This window comes from Trachemys scripta, chromosome 3 (genome assembly GCF_013100865.1).
Source record: "Trachemys scripta elegans isolate TJP31775 chromosome 3, CAS_Tse_1.0, whole genome shotgun sequence".
NCBI lineage: Eukaryota > Metazoa > Chordata > Testudines > Emydidae > Trachemys > Trachemys scripta.
Window position 1 is genome coordinate 140475847 of NC_048300.1, and position 21579 is coordinate 140497425.

Here is a 21579-nt window from a genome sequence, read left to right on the forward strand (position 1 = left end):
TCTTGTAATTCTTGGTGTGTTGTGAACTATCTCCCTACAAGTTTTCCATCCTTCCAGCTGTAAGAGAGGTTGCATTGTTTGTTACTGCTATGAAGGAGAAAGGTGGACTAGGGTTGTATGGAAGAACTGAATGAAAGAGGAGAGGTGAGAGCCTTTGCACCCATATTGGGGTACTTCAGGCTGATTTTTGTAATATTTAAAAAACATTGATAAATATTTTACATTTTCTGTGGCAGAAGGATGGATGCCCTGCCCCTTCTTTGTTCCAGAACATCATCCCAGTCAAAGATTTCACTCCCTTCATGATGTTGTGACTTTGTACCTAATGGGGTATAAAGCAGTAATAAGGGTGTGCTGCCCTAGAGTACTGGTAAGAGACTGAGTTTATTTCCTGGTCTAAATCACCGGATGTGGGTCAAGGTTACAAAAAATTACCTGTCACATGGCAGGGGTTAGTATAGAGTAGCTCCAGTGGCAACTGTTGTTAAAAAGGTATCTCATTATCGTATACGCAGGCCTGTGTTTTGCTGCCTGGCAAATTCTGTCTCATCAGCAATTCTGTGTGGCTTATTAAACAGATCATTGACTAACTTCAGAAGTTACTGCCTGATCATGTACTGTGCTGATGTAAGCGGGGAATTTGTCTCACTATAGTAGGGGAATTTCTGTATGTACACAGTACACCAGCTAAACCAAGTGACAAAAGGATTTGAGTCCCCGCCCTGATTCATTTCACCCCGTACCTGCTCACCTCAACTTTCCTTCCTAGACCACATGTGCAGGCCTTACACTACACATGGATGACTGAGTCCAGGGATTCTTGGGTGTTTCCCACAGTCTCTCAATGGGCAACTCTGGGGAGGGACAAGAGTGCCCCTACTTCAGATTACTCCTATCTCACTTGTTACCCTTTTAACCCATAATCACTGCAATTCACCTAAACATGTAAACCATTTATTTACACCAAAACTGTTACTTTGGGGATTAAAGAACACATCACAGCATAAGCACTGTGAGGAAATGGCTTGTTCAGTGCAGCCATCTCTAAAGTGCAATAAACTTCATAATAACACAAAGATTTACGAGTCCATTGTCATTTACAAGTCCTGTATGTGCTGCTGTGACATGCTAGTATGGCACTTGCCTAGGAGGGGTTTGGGTATGTGTGACAGAAGCCGTTCTCCACTGTCGGTTCTGGCCACGTCCCTCTCTGGGTCTGGTGCTTAATGCCTTCTCAACAGACTTTGGGAAAGGGGCCCAGCTCTTCCTCACTCCCTCGACCAGCTCGCATAACCCTGCTGAGAAGGGGATACTTAATTGTGTTGATGCTTCTCTAGCTCTGCACTGCACCCTCCCTCGCTCACACGGAGGATGGGCCTTGCCTGTCCTTTCAATCTGGCCAACTTGTGGTGCTGGCCTCTCCCCATTAGCCCTGGGGACCTGTTTGTCTCAGGATCCTGACTCCCCTTAGGCCTTTCTCCTGGTAGTGGAAGAGGCCAACCAACCCCCTCTTCCTCTCCCCAGCCCCGTTAAGTTTCAGAAAGGGGCCAACAGCCCCCTTACACTGAGCAGAAATTGAGCTGTGGCTGCTTAGCACTTTCTAGGATCAGGCCTTTATGCTGTAAACAGTGTTTGTAATGGAATTTGTGAAGCTGTTGCACCACTGAAGCTATTTATATTTTTTTAGTGGTCCCTTCCCAGTGCCTACGGTGTATTGCTAAAAGTATAGTCCATTGCCTAACTACACTTGCAGTTTATTAAGCATATTTGAGATCAGCTAACCAAACTCAGCCAGACGTATTGTCCAAAGACAAAGCAGTACAATACAGACAGGAAAGAGTTAGTTACCAGTCCTTCTGGGGAGCAGTTCTCACAGCATTCAATTCACCTTACATGCCGCCATAACTACCAGTATTTATAGTCTCGTTGTTTACTAACTAAAAGCTTTCTTTGTCACCCAAGACTAAATTTGACCTATTAGCTTTAACCTTGTTTTTCTGGTACCAGGATGGGCCTTTCCTCATCTCTGCTTTGGATATTACATTCCAAATCAGTTGCCTGTGAAGGTACCTCCCCCAGCTTGTACCAGGACACAGAATGAATGAAACCTGTCAGAGACAAGATATATATTTTCCAGTGCCAAAGCTGATTTAACCTTTGCAGGGTATCATGGGATATATGACTTGACATGAGTGAACAGCATTGTGGGAAAGACATAATATAATTTGGTTAACATAACTGCCCACATGTTAGATATAATGTGGTGTGCACTACACCTAATATATGTGTTGGCTAACAAGTGCTAGGATTAGGAAAAGTCCACCATTCTAAACAGCTGACTGGCTGCCCTAGTGTGGATAGTTTTATGGGTAGGACAGGGGAAACTGTGAATCCTGAGCTCCTAATACTGAACAGCTTGCAGTGTGTACTGAGCACCCTTAGAGATTTCCTGGGACTGCTACTTCAAAAAAGGGATCATCCCAGGGAAACCAGGACAGGTGGCAACCCTAAGTGGGTAGAGGAGAAGTGCAGGAGGATTCATTTTCTCCTAAGATCCTGCAGAACTCCTCAATGTACACCCCAGTTACATAGGGGCTGGCCAAAGGGCCCTGCACTGGAGTAACTTCTCACAACAAGCTTTGTGCTTTGGTCGCGGTTTGAAGAAAGAGCAACTTCTAATGAGTTGTCAAGATGGACTGTAGCTAGAGGAGCTCTGCTAAACAGCTGCTGCCTTAGATTTTGTAGCAGATACCACATTGATCTTCTGCCTAGTATCATGCTTACATTCACTCAGCCTATGAAATCATTTCCCAGCTTATTAAAAGTACATAATTTGTTTTAGAAATACAAATATTATTTTACTGAGTGTTCTTTTCCCTTTGGCTCTTTGTTTTTAGTAATTACTTTAATGGTGTTTAAAGTGTCTCTTCCAGAAGTGAAACCAAATTCCTCTGTCTAGTGGAATTGTTTATGCATTATTAATTTAATTTTAGATGCTAGACAATATAAAACAGAACATGAAAGTAAAACCTATTTTCACATGAGCTATAATGTTATGGAAGTAGTAATTATAGAAAATTGATACTTGTATACTTTATTTTATAATTTTATTTTCTACAGCATCTTTTGTACTGTACTAACTATTCCAAAATACTTGACATAGGGTTTTTTAAATTACAATTTAAAAGTGAAATTAGCAGAAGAAAGAAACCAAGAGATACAGGCAAGTGAGAAGCAACAGAGGGTCCTGTGGCACCTTTGAGACTAACAGAAGTACTGGGAGCATAAGCTTTCGTGGGTAAGAACCTCACTTCTTCGGATGCAAGTAATGGAAATCTCCAGAGGCAGGTATATATCAGTGTGGCGATAACTAGGTTAGTTCAATCAGGGAGGGTGAGGTGCTCTGCTAGCAGCTTATGCTCCCAGTACTTCTGTTAGTCTCAAAGGTGCCACAGGACCCTCTGTTGCTTTTTACAGATTCAGACTAACACAGCTACCCCTCTGATACTAGGCAAGTGAGAGAACATGTTTTCAAATAGGAAATTAAAAATAGATGAGTTGGTGGAGAGAGAGATTAAAATTATTCCATCTGGTAAAATCTTCAGCAGAAGAGGTCCTTGAACCATCATTGGTCAGATTGCACAGTGAGACACGAGACCATGGCTAAATGAGCTGTTAAAAGTGGGGATGGGTATACGGAGAGACTCATCTGCAAGAAAAGCTACAGCACTCTTTATAGAGGATTTTAAAAACAGGAAAGTCTGTTTTGAACTCAATCTTGGACTGAATAAGATATTAGTTGAATTGTTTGCTTCTGTGACTGATGTACATTTGGCAATTATTATGGTGGATGTGAGAAGCCAGGCAATGACATTCTGTACTTAACTCTCAATTTTCATCTCTTCCCTCTCCCTCCATAAAGCACTGTTCTCTTCACTTGGCCAAGCCAGGCCAGCCAAACACCCCCTGCTTAAAGGTTCAGGGCAGTCATTCATAAATTTTTCAAGATAACAAACACTAGTAGCTTGAGGACCAACGTGAAAGTTACCTCTGCTGCCTCAGGGCTACATCTCCTGCAATTTAAAGTAATAAAAGTCAATTAATGCCAGCTGTCATTCATTTTTGTCTGTGGAAACTGCCTACTATGAACTGACTGAAATCAAAATAATTTTACATAGATTACTGCATAGCTGTCAAAAAAATCGTTTTGGTTATTACTAATTGGTCTGGAAATGTACCAGTGACCTAGCAGTGAAAAACCCAATCACTTGAGTCATCCAACCATCTTTTTCAGTGAATCTGGCACCAAAGCTCATTAATAACATCACCACCAATGTAAGGGGTCAACTATTGTAGCTTTATTATTATTATAATTTTACAACCAATAAAGTATAATAAATACCTATAATTTAAATAAAACACAATAAAAAGTTGTCCATAATGACCTCACCAGTACAATCTATTCAACTGAAAGCAGGAGAGGGCAAATCGCTCCCTTGCTATCAGTGTGAATGAGGATACCTGCCGTAAACTTCCACGGCTTTAATCCAAATGCTCATTACAAAAGTCTACTGTAATGGTTTCTACATATTGATGAAGCTAGTCTACTTGTTCCGCACACACCCTCTTTACACCTAATCCATCCTCCAGGTGTGGATTAGACTCTATTTATATCCTGGCAAGGGCTTTCCACAGAACTGACAAAGATTAAAAGACTCCAAAAAAAACAAATTGGTTTGGCTTGTTTGCAGTCCATCCCCTTCTGGCATTTTAAGGTCATTGGAGACTTCTTTAATTGCTATTCCTTACCTATGTAAAAGTGGCTTATCAGTGCTATTTGGCAATCCTTGAACCCCTATTTCCTAGTGCCAAAACTAAAACACTGGCAGAGATCAGGAAGGAGGAGAGAACTACCCATTTTCACCAGTTAAACTTTAATTGTTACTCACTGCCTGGGAAATAAACATTGGGCAGCATAACTAGTAGATGAATAAGGAATAAGGAAATCACTGCTCTTAGTCTAGGATCTCTCCAGACTAATACTTCTAGCTATGCTTTAAGTAACAATATCAACTATTTCTGGGCCTCATCTTCTGAATTAAATTACTAAGCTAATAAGATTTCATACTGTAATAGTTAAAAATTTTAAAACATAATAGGATTGTTCTGTCTATACTTGGATATACAGTATTTTGTTTACTCCTTGCCACTTTTTGATGCAGTTAATTAGTTTATTATGAAAAATTAAGAACTGCACACTTGACTACAGCATTAATATAGTTTATGCAAAAAGCAAATTAATTAACTCAGAAAAAATATATTGGCATCGTGAAAACATACATTGGCATCGTGAACTCAAAACATCATTATGACTGCACAAATACTATGGCATCCAAACATACATTTCAAATATTTATAAACACAGGAGAGAACAGTATACAGTAAAACTTAATTTCTTTAATTTCATCCAAAAGCATATTGATTTTTTAAGTTAATATTCTGGAATAAATTCTTCACCATAATGAAGCAATATTGCTGGGTATAAATATTATAATACATTACTAAAATGAAAGGATTTGCAGACCCAAGCTGTGTGGTCTGTTTTGGCAGAATAATTGAATGCATTTTCAAGATCTAATATCCCAAATTTTTACCAGTCATTAGATGAAGGCTGTATTTGAGCTATGTTTTCTTTTTTATTTTTATTTATGTGGTTGCTTCCGATAAAGTAACAAACACTGTAAATCAGTGGGCCACATTTACAGTGAAAGTTTGTAGAACACTGTCCAATGGTATCTTAAAAGGTATATTATGCAGCTCCCAAACATTTTAGACATTATTTTTGAAGAATATTTGGGTTGCCAGCTACTTAGCTCTAGAGGTCATCTGGCATGAGGGCTTGGAAATGCATCTTTCTCTAATAAACAACTGATGGAGCAAAGATTTAAATAATATAAACTACAGACAGAGGCATTTGACATAAAATGTAGTTAAACTGTCACCCATAGAGTCTAATATATAGGGATACAAGAACAACAACTTGAGGTGTTTAGCTAGCAAAACTAAAACTGGAGGTTTTTCTTAAAAGCTGCTAAAAAGAAATTATGATCATTACAATACAAAGGCACATGCAGGTATATATAGCACCAGTGGCTGCATAATTACAAAAAGTTATTAACATTTTTACTTTTACACATATATTTTTTATTTTATTGGTACAAAGCAAGTAATGATATTTTTAAAATGTCTAGTAATACTGTTATTCCACCCAAAGCATTCTTTAAAAAGTCATCATTCTATAGTAAACATCTGAGGCTGTTAAGATAAATTTATAAAATTAATTGGTAAGAAACTGGAAACTTCTGTATTATATAGCTTGTGAAAAACGTAAGGGTCTGTTGATGATGTGAACTGATTACCCACAACTTCCGCCAGATTCCCAAGGAGTTCAGGGTGCTCAGAACTTTACAAGATAGGGCCTTTCATCTGAATACTCATTTATATTGGGTGTCTCCTTTTAGTTCACTTAGAGAATACATTCATTTAATCATTGAGGGTTAAATTCGCCCATGGACAGAGCACCATCATAAGGCCTAAGTATCACATATGGCTTTGTGGTGGCCCTTTAAATAGGCCTTGGGAGTTTTACCTAAGCAATGATTGCAAAACTGGTCCCTTAATGTTGAATGTTTTTTAAACTGCCTCTTTTTCTATTGACTATTGATGTTCTAAAGATTTTTCCTTTTAATTTTTATTTTTAAAAACCTATTTACAGGTATATGCCTCAAATACCTGGTCCCTTATAACATAAATGTGTGAATATGTATGTAGTGGGACAAATTCTTCTCAGTTTCACCCTTGTAAATGAGATGAGAATTTGGCTCAGTATTTATAACATTTGCTCATAGTCCTAATAGAACTCCAATGTTTTTAAAAACAGTCTAAATTTCAGGCCACTGTATTTCAAATGACTTAATATAAGCTCCACCCATACTTATGACAACTTTGTTTTCATAGAAACTAATATACTATGGAGAGAGAAAATATAAGAAAACTAAAAGAAAACATAGGCTAAACAGATGGTATAAACAAAATGTGTGTTAAGTGGCATACTATGTTTTTGAGAGCATCTACATATTGTCCACCATTCATAAATATTAGAGTTGTCCCAAACTTGTGGCAATAAAAACTTAATAGCACCACACATCATCAACTCTCTGGGGAGAAGAGGGAAGAAAGAACAAACTGCACGTGACAGATGTTAGCCATGTAGTTTACTGCGCTACTGGAAGGTGCTCAGATATTCAATGATACGGGTGGTACAAGAATCTATATAGAATAGAATCAAACATGGATATAAACTCTACATAGTCTATATAGATATGTTTTTCAAAAGATCTTTCATAATTTAATCAACTAAAAAGACCAAGTTTTTTTGGTCTTGCTGTATACATGTCTGTTGAAATAACAAACCATTTTGGTGAGCGAGATACCACTTTCTCCTCGTACTACATAGTAAATCCCACACTGGATGATAAATAAATGCTCCCATCTGATTTTTTTTTTGTCACCATCTATGACAGATGGAAGAGACTTATTAGATCATCTCTTGTATCTCCATAACAAAGTAACATATTGTCCTGTCAAAAAAGTTACTTGATAAGTTAATTGTTTTAAGGAAAGGCTAAAGAATGTAAGGAAACAGGCAAAGAAAGGGAGAAATCATATCTTCTTGAGTTAAATTATATACTGTGAATTTTTGTTGTTTATCAACCTTTACCTTACCAAATGTCCTAACAGAGCAGAAGTTCCTTGTTAGGCATACTAAGAAAAGCACTGGGCTTGGAGGAATCTCACCAGGAATCTGGGTACCTGCAATCATGCAGCTGTGACATTCTGAGTACATTTCTCAGACCTGAAGAAGAGCCCTCTATAAGCTCAAAAGTTTCTCTCTCACCAACAGATATAACTAGATAGATAGATACGTATGCACTACAGTTTGTCTAGAGATACTTGCTCCCATTCTTTAGAAAATGTAAATGACTCCTCAATCAAGTTTGCATTTTGCAGAAGACAAAAAGATGAAAAGCAACAGCACAAGGTTAGTGATTCTTTTTGTTTTTAATCAAACATCATTTAGCATTGGGAGAACACAGTTGTGGAAAATAAAAAATAACTCAGAGGGCACACAGATTTTCTTCCACATCCTTAGAGCTTATTGAGCAATTTCAGGCTTTCACTTGAGCAACAGCCTTTACATTTAATTGTTTCAGACAGCTTTCAATCCTGGCATTTCTGGATAAAAATGCTTTTAATAGACATATTAAATCAGTGATATGCTGTATTTTTAAATTAAATTTTAAATTAAAGTACCCAATTACACTTCAGCAAATATGCCAAAAAAAATCAAAAGTATTTGAAAATTTTGATTGGCTGTGATTGAGGCAATAAATCGCAGAGACATTTTAAAACTTAAGGTTCTTTCTTTGATAAAGACCAGGCCTTGCTGGGAACCCCAACATAATCATGTTGAGCTACTACCAAACCAGAGACATTTATTGCACTCTAAGAACCAACATTGACTGAAGGGTTCTTATTCCCCAAACTTTCAGCTAGAGCTTGGACTTGTTGCTTACTATGGCACCTGACCACATAATACTTACTTACACATGAGTAGTCTTACATGAGTAGTCCTGTTGACCTCAGTGAGACTGCTCATGAGTGAAGTCTGGACATTGGTGTTTAGAGTGTCTCTTAGTGTTCCCTTGCTTGCTTCCAGAATTTGGAAACACCTGCACCTGATTGGTAGGAACAGACTAAATTATTTAATAGTAAAACTAAGGTTGTTTGTGGTTATGCAGAATTTTATGTAATAGATCATAATCTTTCACTTTCACGTGCTTTCTACTGGGCCTCTTACTCTTATGCTTCTCTTCATACTCTCTCCTAACCATTTCATTTATTACCTTTCATGCCAGTCTTTTTGCTTGGAAAAAATATCTAATCCCCATGCATCAAGTGTCTTCCAACTCCTCCCTCAATTCCTTCTGCAAAACCAAACTCTCTCTCTTCCTGTTATAATGTTGTATATATGTGCCTCCGTTAAATGTTCAATATTGATTTCTTATCAAAAGCAGAGTAAGAACAAAAAAAAACCTACGTATCTTCTCCCCAACAATGTCTTCATTCTGTTTTTTTCCTGTATAATAAATTTGTCTGACTTAGGGCCATATTCTGCTTTGATTTATACCCCATTCATGGGATGTAAATCAGTGCAAAATGTAAACCTTAGTTTATAAACTCCTTGGGTCAAGGACTCTGTGTTTTTAAAGCACCATATACGTTTACAGTGCTATATACCTAATAATTTTGCTAACTTTGTTTTTCTTTTACTAAGCTGGTATAGACTTGGATCCCAATCCTAAAAAGACTTTGCATGTGCTGTACTTCACATACTTAATTATCCCTGGGACTTCTCATGGAGCATAATGTTAAGCAAATGCATAAATCTTTGCAGAATTGAGGTATTAGTTTGTTAGATGTTTTGCTGACAAGGCTTATCTTTATGTCAAGAAGTTATTGGTTCATCTTTGCCAGTAGTCCCTTGCCAAAAAAAAGTCTGAGAATAGCTCTTTTTGTAAAGCCAGGTACAATATTAAGAAATGGGACCAATAGGGCAGATCAGAAAACCCCTTAAGGAAAAGTGTTAGTATTAGGTAAATATAAGCTGCGTGTATTCAAATTCTTCAGAGGGAGAAAAACCATTTGGAGAATTAGGGCAAGTGCTTTGCCCCAGTTTGAGTCTTGAGAACTATGGTCAAAGTCAAATTCAGATCTGTTGCACCTACTTAGAGCAGATCTGAATTTGGGACTATATATTACCAGGCATCAATTTTGATTTAAGAATTTTTAAATTATTACAAGGACTACTTATTTCATTTGCCATCATAGAGTGGCAATTGCTGTGGATACTGCATTGACCTTTTGGGATTGTGCACATCAGTGTGTGAAAATCAATTGACTTGTGAAATATTTAAGAAATGCCAGAGTGAGCAACAACACTGCTTAGGTAAAGCACTTCATTCTCTCACATGCAGTGACCATTTTGAATGTTTTATGGTATTGGGATACATCATCTATCTTGTCTTTTACTTTTTGACTTGAGTGCCATGGAATATCATGGACTACATTCAACTCTACATTTAATTTAACTCTGACTTCAGTGAAATTATATCTGCTTATACCAAGCCAAAAAGTGAACATATTAAGATGGTTTTGATGAATTTCCATATTTTCCTCTGAGCATCTACTTTTACCTATTAATAATAGGCAATGGTACTGTACATGGAATCATAGAAATGCAGGACTGGAAGAGACCTCAACAGGTCATCTAATCCAGTCCCCTGCACTCAAGGCAGGACTAAGTAATAACCAGACCATTCCTGACAAGCATTTAACCTGTTCTTAAAAACCTCCAGTGATAGCCTAGGAAGGTTATTGAATTTCTATTTGTTCCAGTGCTTAACTATCCTGACAGTTAGGAAGCTTTTCCTAATGTCCAACCTAACCTTCCTTGCTTCAATTTAAGCCCTTTGCTTCTTGTCCTATCCTCAGAAGTTAACGAAAACAATTTTTCATCCTTCTCTTTGTAACAATCTTTTATGTACTTGAAAACTGTTATGTCTTGCCTCATTTTTCTCTTTTCCAGACTAAACAAACCCAATTTTTTCAATCTTTCCTCATAGGTCATGTTTTCTAGATATTTAATCATTTGTTGTTCTCCTCTGGACTTTCTCCAGTTTGTACATATCTTTCCTGAAATGTGGCACCCAGAACTGGACACAATACTCCAGTTGAGGCCACATCAGTGTGAAGTAGAGCAGAAGAATTACTTCTCGTGTCTTGCTTACAACACTCCTGCTGATACGTCCCAGAATGCTGTTTGCTTTTTTTTGCCCAGTGTTATACTTTTGACTCATCTTTAGCTTGTGATCCACTATAACCCAGAGATCCCTTTCTGCCGTACTCCTTCTTAGACAGTCATTTCCATTTTGTATGTGTGCAACTGATTGTTCCTTCCTAAGTGGAGTACTTTGTGTTTGTCCTATTGAATTTCCTCCTATTTACTTCAGACCATTTCTCCAGTTTGTCCAGATCATTTTGAATTTTAATCCTATCCTACTTGCAACCCCTCCCAGCTTTGTATCATCCACAAACTTTATAAATGTACTATCTATGCCATAATCTAATCTAATAAACCTCAAATGTTCATGCTTTGGAAATACAATGGTAGTCACCTGCAAATCAAAAGTACCAGATTGTGTTTTCAATTATATACAAGATGATTTAAAAAACCTACTTCATCAAAACATATCAAGTATAAATGTGAAGCATTACATGTAATTTTAAAGATAGAGCAAGCAAAAATATCTTGTTTATTTTCTTCTAGACTGGTAAAGAAAATAAATTTTGGTTGATGCAAACTAATCATCAAAGCAAATTAAATACTGAAATATTGAATAACTTTAACAGTAATAAACAAATGCATATAGCCAGAAATATGCATTTAAATTTTACATTATTAGATTAAATTAACATCCTGACAGTTTTGTTTGTTAAACTAAGACTTTGAAATGCACAAGATTAGATTATATGTGAAGCAATTGAGCACAACTGATGACAAAAAAATTAGTGATGCTTGTATACAAATGTTAAACAATCAGGCTCACTTTATAGAAATACCCTCTGTATTAATTGTGTGGTTCAGTAGCAGAAAAGAGCCAAATTATCTGAATAGCATTATTGCTACCTAATAAGGTATCTATTGCATTTACAGGATAGCTCACCTACCATTTCATTAGGTGGCATAATATGATTTAGCATGGGAGGATTATTTTCTCTCCCTGTAACTCATGTTGATGAGGTCTGAATATGATGGGATTAGAACTATCCCACTTCTAGAATTGTATGAAAAAGAACATTGCTTTCCAATTCCCAGTCTGATAGACTCAAGGCCACCAAGAGCGGGTTTGGGCCCCAGTGAAAAAAAATTTTCGGGCCCCCCAGCAAGGGTGCACCGGCTAAACAGGGCCGACGAGAGGGGGAGAGGCCGAGCCCCCTTCTGGACCACCGGGCCCCGGTAATTTGTACCGGTTTCCCCCACTCTCGTCGGCTCTGGATAGACTGTAGCCTGTCTATGACAGCTGAGCTCTTATAAAAGTAGTTACAAAAGCTGTTAAATGTTTAGCACCCAAATTTATTTATTTATTTATTTATTGAAGCTTTAAACTGTTGTCAAATAGCCAGTTCCTGGCAACGACCACTACAGAATACTTCACCTAGCAGAAAGGTTGAATATTTTATTATACATTAAACCTACTTGTCTCCAAATATTAAAATGCACATGTTTAAGATTCCCCAGCTTTGCATACCTTCTCAAACTAGACTTAAGGGCATTAAATTAAACTCATATGGTTCTTCCTTATTTCAAACAGAACTGCTACATTCATTAGATTCTTTGCTATTTTAGCATGCAATGAAATGAAAATCATTGTTTTTAGGACTCATCAGCTACAGCAATTTAGAATTTCCATGGAAAAGTTTATAAGGTATGCAAAAAAAATTTCCAAGCTAGCCAGTATGAACTAGATAGTTGCCTCTCAGGGCAGGTCTGCACTACAGGGTTAAGTCGACCTAAGTTACGCAACTCCAGCTATGTGAATAACACAGCTGGAGTCAACGTAGCTTAGGTCAACTTACTGTGGTGTCTACACCACACTGGGTCCAAGGAAGAGTTTCTCCCATCGACTTACCTTATGCTTCTTGTCCCGGTGGAGTGCCATCATCGATGAGAGAGCAATCTGTGGTCGATTTAGCGGGCCTTCACTAGACCCACTAAATCAACCCCTGGTGGATCAATCACTGCAGCATTGATCCACGGTAAGGGTAGACGTGCCCTCAGAGTGCACATACTCTCTTTAGAGTAAACTAACCTTAATTAGTTTGGTCTTACCCCAATGTTTCACAATTTGTATCACTCTGAATGTGCTATTATATAAGAGATGTGCAACTTGTATACTAGAAGATGTTTGTTGGAGCAGAACCCTGAGAAAATCAAGACAAATGTATTTTTTTTAAAAAAAACACATTGTTTAATAGTATCAGTTTGAGAAGTTTCAATACTTCCCTTTAAAAAAATTAAACAAGTGAAGTCACAATTTTTCTAATGAGAACAATTCAAATTTATCAGAATTTTAAACATAAATATAGTTTTGGATTATAAGTGCATGTCATGTGTTGATTATTATATAAGTAAAAAACTAATTTGAAAATTCTAACCCTCTAAGAGTAGCCATACTCAATACATCAAAATATTTGCAGGCTTCAAGTTCAAATAATTCCTGATACGGGGCAATGCTCTTCCAATAACTATTAGGGCAAGTTTTTACTTTATTGTAGGTGCTAGATGATCTAATTTTAGCTTTTATCAGCCTTGTGTACAATTCTCATCATTCCCATGTATCCAGAAACAAATCTGGGCATACTTGAGAGGAGTAATTCGTACTGCTACATTATAATCTTGCTGCACACCATTGACATCCACCCACTGATGACCTGAATAAATAGCAATGATCTTGCGTTTCCATTTCTTCTTGTTTGGCTCTTTAAGGCGGAGATAGACTCCAGAGCCAATAGACCCAGGCTCAGCATCACAGTACTGGTAGAAGAGATCACTGGATTCATCAGACACACTACAAAATCGATAGACCAACTGTCCAGATCGATCATCATCAAAACCTGAGAAGTGGATCATGCTACCAGGCATCTTTCTGATTGTTGGGCTGATTCCCAGCTCCATATATTTCTTTTTGTGAGGGCGCTTGAGCTCAAGAACAGCATAATCATAATCCAGGGAAACATCCCCAGTTACGCCTTCAAACCAGCCTTTTGGGATCTGGGTACTCTTTACTCTGGTCCACTGGAAGGAAGGTTTACTATCAGAGGTTTTCTGACTCCTCCCTGTTGCCTTTTGTTTTCTGCCACGACCTTTGGATCTCTGCTTCAATTCTGAGGTACGCTCACTGTGATCTCTTGCCACAGAAACATTTCTCTTACCCCTTTGAGCACCTCTGCGTTTCTTGCCCTCACCTCTAGATCTCATCTTCAGCAATCCCACCCTCAGCTTTTTGCTGCCCTTGATGTAATCCTTGCCATTATGAATACAGTGAGCGGCTGTTAGAACGTGCTTGGGAGAAATAAGAATGCCACTGCAGCCTGTGGAAATCTTCACAGCAGTGCTAAAAGGGAAGTTGGTCATGAACCGCTTGTCAGAGATGCTGAATCTGCTGTCTGTGCCATATATCTGCCTCTTTCTTCTTGAGGATGTTCTTGTGGTGGTGTTCTTGGCTGCGCCAACTGCTAGCCCTAGAACATTCACGTGAGTCAGGGTCCGTGTGCCATTCTCAAAAACAGTCTCATAGGACAGAAACTCCTTCAGGTCAGACAAGCTTGGCCCTGGGAGTCTCCTTTGGCATTCAATTCCACACACATTACTCAGTTCTAATTTGGCTTTTGCCTCAAATTTAGGGCTGTCAAGGGAGAAAGTCCGTTCGCTCACAATCTGGGGTACCTTCTTCAAGTGCCAGGTGAAATCTTGTTCTGTTTCGGCTCCATCAGTCAGACATAATATGGGAATGGAAAGCATCAATAACAGCAATATATGTCCCATTGTGTTAATGTGTGTTGCTCTGAAAAAGGGAGAATAGAGACTCAAATTGATATTTTTAAAAATTAAATTTATCTGATTATATTGTATGACTACAGCACTATACAATATTACCATCAAAATCAGTGGGGTAGAATATTAGCATCCACGTTACAAAAGAAACAGGAACTCATTGAATCTTCATTCATTTCCCCACATTTTGATTTTTATAATTCTACTTCTGTTATTCATTAAATAATAAATTACACCTAGATATAAATCATAACCCTCAAGAAGTATTTTAAGAAGCTAGCCCCATTTCCTTGATATTCTACTTTAATAACATGCATGGTACTGATACATTTCAAATCCATCAACATCAGGCTTTGTAGTATAGTGCCTTGTCTAATTTTGTTCTTGTGCTTGTGGCTGAAAACAATCATGACTGCAAAAATTCTGAAGATAATATGCAATAAATGCAGACCAATGTGTGCAAAATGTTATTTTAAAAGGCTGCATAAAAGTAAAATAGCTTGATTCAAATTAGTACTTTCTCCAAATGAAATTGTTCTTTATTGTATCATATCCAACAGTAGCAGCCTTTGGCCTAAGGAACCTATGCAGCCACATACCATGCATCCAACCAGAAAGACAGATGGCCATCCCCCATTCTGTCTGTTTCTGGTACCTGTTACAGTGAGACACATTCATTCCTCAGATTGCCTGCTTGTGCTCTTGCTTGGAAGGATTTGCTTCTGCTCCATCCCCTGGCTTTCTAGTCTATGTCAGAGGGACCCAAGAGCCACAAAGTTTCATACACAAAGGGTGAGTCACAAGAAAGTAGAAAATGGCTAATTTGGGGGAGAGGTTTCAGGGATTCATAGAGCAGGGAGGACACAGTCATAGGTGGCGGAGGAGCTAGATGGGCCCCCAAAGTTATTTCCCTTTCAGATCTCTCACAAAACTGTTCATACATATTACAGTGGTGCCTGGAGGCTCCAGCTAAGATGCGAGACCCATTGTACCAGGTGCTGTTCATACACAAGAGCTTACATTTAAATAGACAAGGAACACAAATTAAGCATTATTCTTGTTTTACAGATAGGGAACTAAGGCACAGAAATACTAAGTGACTTGCCCAAGGTCACACAGGAAGTCTGTAGCATAGCCAAAAGTGGCACTAAGCACCTCCGAATCCCAGCCCAGTACCTTAATTGCAAGTCCATTCTAACTCCGTAGATGGACCTGATGCTTAAAATATTAACCAGATATTGGCTGTGGCCATTTGGAGATTTGAGCTTATTCATGTACCCTTTGTACAGTTGGGTAATATTGAAACCTCAAGCACCTGTAGAAAGGGCACTGCCTATAATTAAACCTTAAGTTAAGCAATTTAAGCATGTGTCTAGTTATGCTCTTTGGTTTACTGTAGTTACAGTGTAAACCTTGATAAAACCTTGACTTGCATCTGAAGAAGTGAGGTTTTTACCCATGAAAGCTTATGCTCCCAATACTTCTGTTAGTCTTAAAGGTGCCACAGGACCCTCTGTTGCTTGATAAAATGTCTGTTTTACATTACATATAATATAGTTTAGCAAATTATATATAGTTTAGCAAAATCTGAATCCTTTGTTATAGTGAAAATTAAAGGCAATAAAACAATGAATAAGGTTAGATAAAGTGATAAGGTGCAAAACAGTACCTTGTGAATAAAATTCAAAAAGTGATAGCTTTGCTTTAAAAAGCACAACATGAACCAATGAGTCCTATAATTTTTGGACAACTTGTTGTACCAGTTATCAGACTAAGATCTTAGCTAGAACAATTAGCACTCACCATCCTTTATTCAACTGTGAGCACCATGTCTAGCAGTGGAGTTTATTACTTCTACCACATTCAGAGATGAGTCTATGGTCGTCTGTGTAATTTACATCATTTTCTAAGATCCTAAACTTGTGTGGTACACTAACTTTGATTCTTAATTAACTTACTTAAGGCAGAACTACACTACCGCAAGTTACAGTGACCTAAGCGCTGTCCACACCAGTGCTATGTCGGCGGGAGATGCTCTCCTGCTGACATAGCTTCCACCTCTCGTGAAGGTGGAGTAATTATGCCGATGGGGAAATGCTCTTCCATTGGCATAGAGCGTCTTCACAAGATGGGCTACAGTGGCGCAGCTGCATCAGTGCAGACCTGCCCTTCGATTCATGCCCACTTACCAATTTATTGTCCTTACAGATCTTCTAAATTTGGACCACTAAGTCTGAGGTAAAGGGAGTTAGTGGGCATGAAGGCAACTAACATAAGGGTATAAGAATATGAACTTTAAAGTAGGACAGATTCTGCTTTAAAGTACACAAAAAAACTTTAAATGTCGGAAAAGATAAATATTACTGATATTAATGTGAAAAAAACTGTTTTAATGTCCTAAAAATAACTGTTTAACAAGTAGTGAGGTGCTAAGAAAGCACGTTGTTTTATTGAACTTGTGAAACCTGTCAATATGCAAGACACATTCTTCCTAGAATTCCTCTTCACTTAGAGCCTAATGACTGGCTCACAATTCAGAGTCCACATACATGATGTTTTCCTACAGCTAAGTGTCATAAATATTTAGGAATGTTCACTAATGCTAGTTTCATGCAGAGAGACTTGGGCATACCACTGCTGAAGTCTTTCCAGTAAGATGGTTGATGTTGTCCCAGCTGGAGCTATAACTAACTTCTGTCTCTATAGAGGCTTCCTATAATAAAATGGGTGGGGTGATGTAGCTTCCTGTAATCATTTCTAACAGAACCACAAAGACCACATCAGCTCCTCCTGTTTGAAAGACTAGAATAGAATGCTTATTCACTCTAAGGGCAGACTTTAGAAGTCGAGGATTTTGTCATTTATAATGAACCATTTTTTGTTTGCTATGAGTTAGAAATGATGTACTTTAAGAGAGTTAGAAGAAGCCTATACCTAGAAAGCATTACAAACATAGAATTGCCCTATCAGAGCAAACTTGGTGTTCTAGACAATGTTTTCTTTTATTGCTACACATGTTTAAAATTAGTAAACTGAGAGATCTTAAACACTACCCTGTTTTAAAGTAGGAAACACAATGAAAGGGAGAGGGGAGATTTGGTCCCTTGTGAAAAATTCCAGCTTCTCCTCCCATTTATCAAACCCCCCAGCACAGTGCGGAGGGCTCTCAGCTTGATCACCTTCAGCTGCACTTACAAGCCTCTCCAGCTTTCCCCATTTCAAACTCCCAACATCCCAAATACTTTTCCATCCCACATAGCTAACTCTCCCAAACTCTACACTCTGGTTCTACTCTGGTCCCCCTTCAGCAAGAAGCTCCAATAACATATCTCACACTTCATGCAATTCAAACACCCACAAGCAGATTTGCGGATCTGTCCCAGATTTCCCAGTAATTCATGCTTGGTTGTAATTCACTTGCTAATAGGATGGAAGAGAAGAAAAATGAAGCTCTAGTTCCTGGCAGGGTTTTTCCCTACAATGTCTGTTTAGTACAGTCTGTGTCATGGGGTTGTTCAAAAGGTATTTAGCATTGGAGGGGTTTGCACAAGGACTAGGGCTCTAGTATCTCAAAAACAGATTTATGCAATTTTTAGACCTCAAAGTGAGGAGTTGCTACTTTATCCTGTATAGGGGTGCGTCTTTTTCCACCCAATTTTGCAAGGGGAAAAAAACTGGAATGAACAGTTCAGGAAGAAAACTCAGTTTTTTTGGCAACTATCTATCACCATAACCATAGATAGCATGTGAAAATCTCAAGATGAAAATGTTTAGCGGTAACAGCACCTGCTACTCCAGAGAAGAAACCATTACTCTAGCAATGAGCTAAGACATAACAGTAAATCTCCATCCTGAATTCTGTCTGCCACTTCATCCTAAACTTGTACTGATATGCTTGATGAGTGCATTAGTTTACATATCTGACCTCCCATTCTGATTTAAGAAAAAACAGACCTATTCTGAGATATTGTAAATTTAGGTATGGATATAGTGCACAAGCATAGAAACTAATTTTACAAAATATGTATCAAAGCACAAGGCAGGGTTTTGAAATCACAAACTAAACTTACTTCAGCTGCAAAAATTAATTAATGATGGTTTCAGCCTTAATTTTGACTTTCCTTATTGCTTAAATGTGTATGTCTGTATATTAAGTATCAGGCGCTAACTGTGTAGGTCTGTATCCACAAAAACAACAAGGAGTCCGGTGGCACCTTAAAGACAAACCGATTTATTTGGGCATAAGCTTTCGTGGGTAAAACACACTTTTTTTTACCCACGAAAGCTTATGTCCAAATAAATCGGTTTGTCTTTAAGGTGCCACCAGACTCCTTGTTATGTCTGTGTATATATATGTAGCCACTAGATGGCAGAATTAGATCAATTCTCTTACATGCGCTTTAAACGCACTCTTTCTAAATATTTTATCTTTCAAGCAGTATAATATGCATTATAAAACAGTTTTTATTAAGGATACTTATCCGCAATTTATTCCTAGACTGAACTATACATTAAATTTTAGTTTAGGCTGTAAATTCTGATGTAGGAATCTGTCGTTTTTCAGTTTTCTGTAAAGAGCCGTGCCCATTGTACGAATAGTCTGTCATACACCTCTTTCAGGTGGAAAAGGTGCATTTACCATATGAACTGTCTTGAGAAAATGACAGTTGATAAGATTGCCTGAAACAACTGCTCTGGCAAGTGCTTTCACAACACACCTCAGTTCTGACCCATACCATCGCTAGTTCATTCCGGCTTAGTTTTCCCAGCATGGTTGTTTTGTGATAACACCACCTATTCCACTAGAGAATGAAATGCTCTTGTATATCTTCCCCCAACCCCAAGTATGCCTCTCACTGTCCCGAATGTTTCTCTCCAGCGAGACACAAATGCATACAAGTATTGGTGAACGGTGAGTGCTAAACTAAGCTAGAGAAACAGCTCAATTTTCCACTTTAACAAACATGTTATTTTTACTTTGTATAGCTCCCAAAGCTTGCCGCGCACTTTATCGACAGATACCATTTCTTTCCAGACAGTACTACGCCCACTATTTTCTTCCCTTACTTTTCAAGGATAAGAGAAAGAAAGCATGTTTGTCAAGCAACTTTTGTTCGTTTTGGCGGATGGTTTGAACAGCTCTTAAAATCAGCGCTCTGTCATTAATAAGCATCTTTCACTTCCCAGTGAAATGAGAGTTGTAGAAGCCAAGAAACTCCCTTTTAAAGTTGCTGTTAGCAGTTGCTTTCACTTCTAATTAGTTTATTTTATCCACCCCCCCCCCCATCTCTAGGAATGAGCTGTTCTATTCTCAGCAGTCTGTTAAATTCTTTGATTGAAGTGCAACTAGCCTGCCTATTTATCGATACTGATCAGCTTTGCATGTTTACCAGATTGAAGTCTAGTAACTATACAATTCTCTACAATAATACCCTCTTGTGTACAATTACTACATGCTCTCTGTAATGCACTGAGCCTGCATATCAGGGTATTGGGCACAGACAGAAGAATTAGACAGATGGATGAATTACCCCAGCATTATCCGGAACAGAAGCAGTGTTACCTCAAACATTTTTTTCTAATCATTTTTATGGACATATATATCTCAATAGATAGTTCCTTAAATGCGATCCTATAGTTGTCTAAAAGAAAGAAAATAGTTTTTAGCCTAGTGTTTAAGGGGAGAGAGATCCCAGCTTTCTAAAACAAAATAAACAGTTTTCAAATTTAAATACCTGCTGCCTTTACTTTTTCTATTTCTCTTGCTGATGAACTCGTTTTATAAAAAGGACTCCAGAGGCTGAAAATTAAATAAAAAGCTTAGCAGAGGTTTTTGTAGCTCCTCGCTGCCAGAAGCAATCTGGATAAAATTAGTGTCAATTTCAAAACAAGTGAGGAATGGTAGCATAGAAACTGAGCAGATGAAGCGGGATAGGGTGGGGAAAGTCGCAAAAAAAGGCTCTCTCAATAGACATTGCTGGGACTGTACGAAGGCAAAAGTATGAAAACTTCCAAAGGAAGCCTTTTCTTTCTATTTGTTTTTAAGCCACCCATGTGGAACAAGACTCTTGAAAAGTACCAGGAAAAAACGGTGTCAGAGTTCACTCTAGCCAAGAATATTTTCATCAAACAGGTCAGGCTATTCAGAAAAAGCTACTTTTAGTGTAAAATCCTGTAACTGGCCAAAATTTATTTATTGACATCTCAGCAATTGTATCTATTTGTAAACGCTGCTGTAACAGAGAGGACCTCATTTGTGGTCCAGTGTAAACACGGTCACCTTAATAGGGGTGTGTGTGTGTGTGAGAGAGAGAGAACAGCGTATCTACCTTTTCCAGCTGAGGCTCCAAGCAGCTATTCCGTAAACTCCAGCTCTCAGATCTTAAACAAAAAAGTCCGTTCAGCATTTCTGTGGTACAAGTAAGAGGTCTCAGGTGCAGACCGCATTTTAGCGTGCCTGTTTGCTTTTAAAGCAGGCAGGCTCCTGAGAATTTATTCCTAGCTCAGAAGGCACTAGATAGGAACATCTTTGGAAAGACCGTTTCATACCTGTTAGCATTCGAGAGAAACGTGAAAACCTGGCCAAATCCACGGCTCCTAAAACTTTCTACGCGGACACGCAATAGGTGCTCTACTCTTATCTAGTTAATAATCCGTATTTGCTAGCTGGTTCCCAATTTAGTGAGCGAGAGATCGCCACCGCCAGCCAGCCCCAGAGAGAGCAGCAGCCACTGAGCACAGTCTGAGCCCTGGCGGCTACTGAAGAAGGGCCTGGGGGGAGCTGCCAGTTTTTTCCCAGGCGGGGGAGGGGATGGAAAGGAGGAGGGAGGGAGAGGGAGGTC

General features: G+C 38.4%; 1 protein-coding gene across 3 annotated transcripts; it reads right to left on the bottom strand.

Annotated features, from left to right (window-relative positions):
- Positions 1-10878: 10878 nt before the first annotated feature.
- Positions 10879-21479, bottom strand: PRSS35 (serine protease 35). 3 transcript variants are annotated; one of them, XM_034766117.1, is made up of 3 exons: positions 21287-21479; positions 20473-20537; positions 10879-14747 (listed from the first exon to the last, which is right to left on the bottom strand). In XM_034766117.1, the coding sequence occupies exon 3, from the start codon at positions 14726-14728 to the stop codon at positions 13487-13489; it is 1242 nt and encodes a 413-aa protein (XP_034622008.1). In that variant the 5' UTR covers positions 14729-14747; positions 20473-20537; positions 21287-21479; the 3' UTR covers positions 10879-13486. The 3 variants fall into 3 exon arrangements, with proteins under 3 accessions (XP_034622008.1, XP_034622006.1, XP_034622007.1); XM_034766115.1 differs by lacking the exon at positions 20473-20537; XM_034766116.1 differs by lacking the exons at positions 20473-20537; positions 21287-21479 and adding an exon at positions 21067-21270.
- Between the last annotated feature and the right edge of the window lie 100 nt (positions 21480-21579).

Excerpts from the sequence above, each read along its gene's own strand:
- PRSS35 (XM_034766115.1), bottom strand. The coding sequence starts at position 14,728 with ATGGGACATATATTGCTGTTATTGATGCTTTCCATTCCCATATTATGT.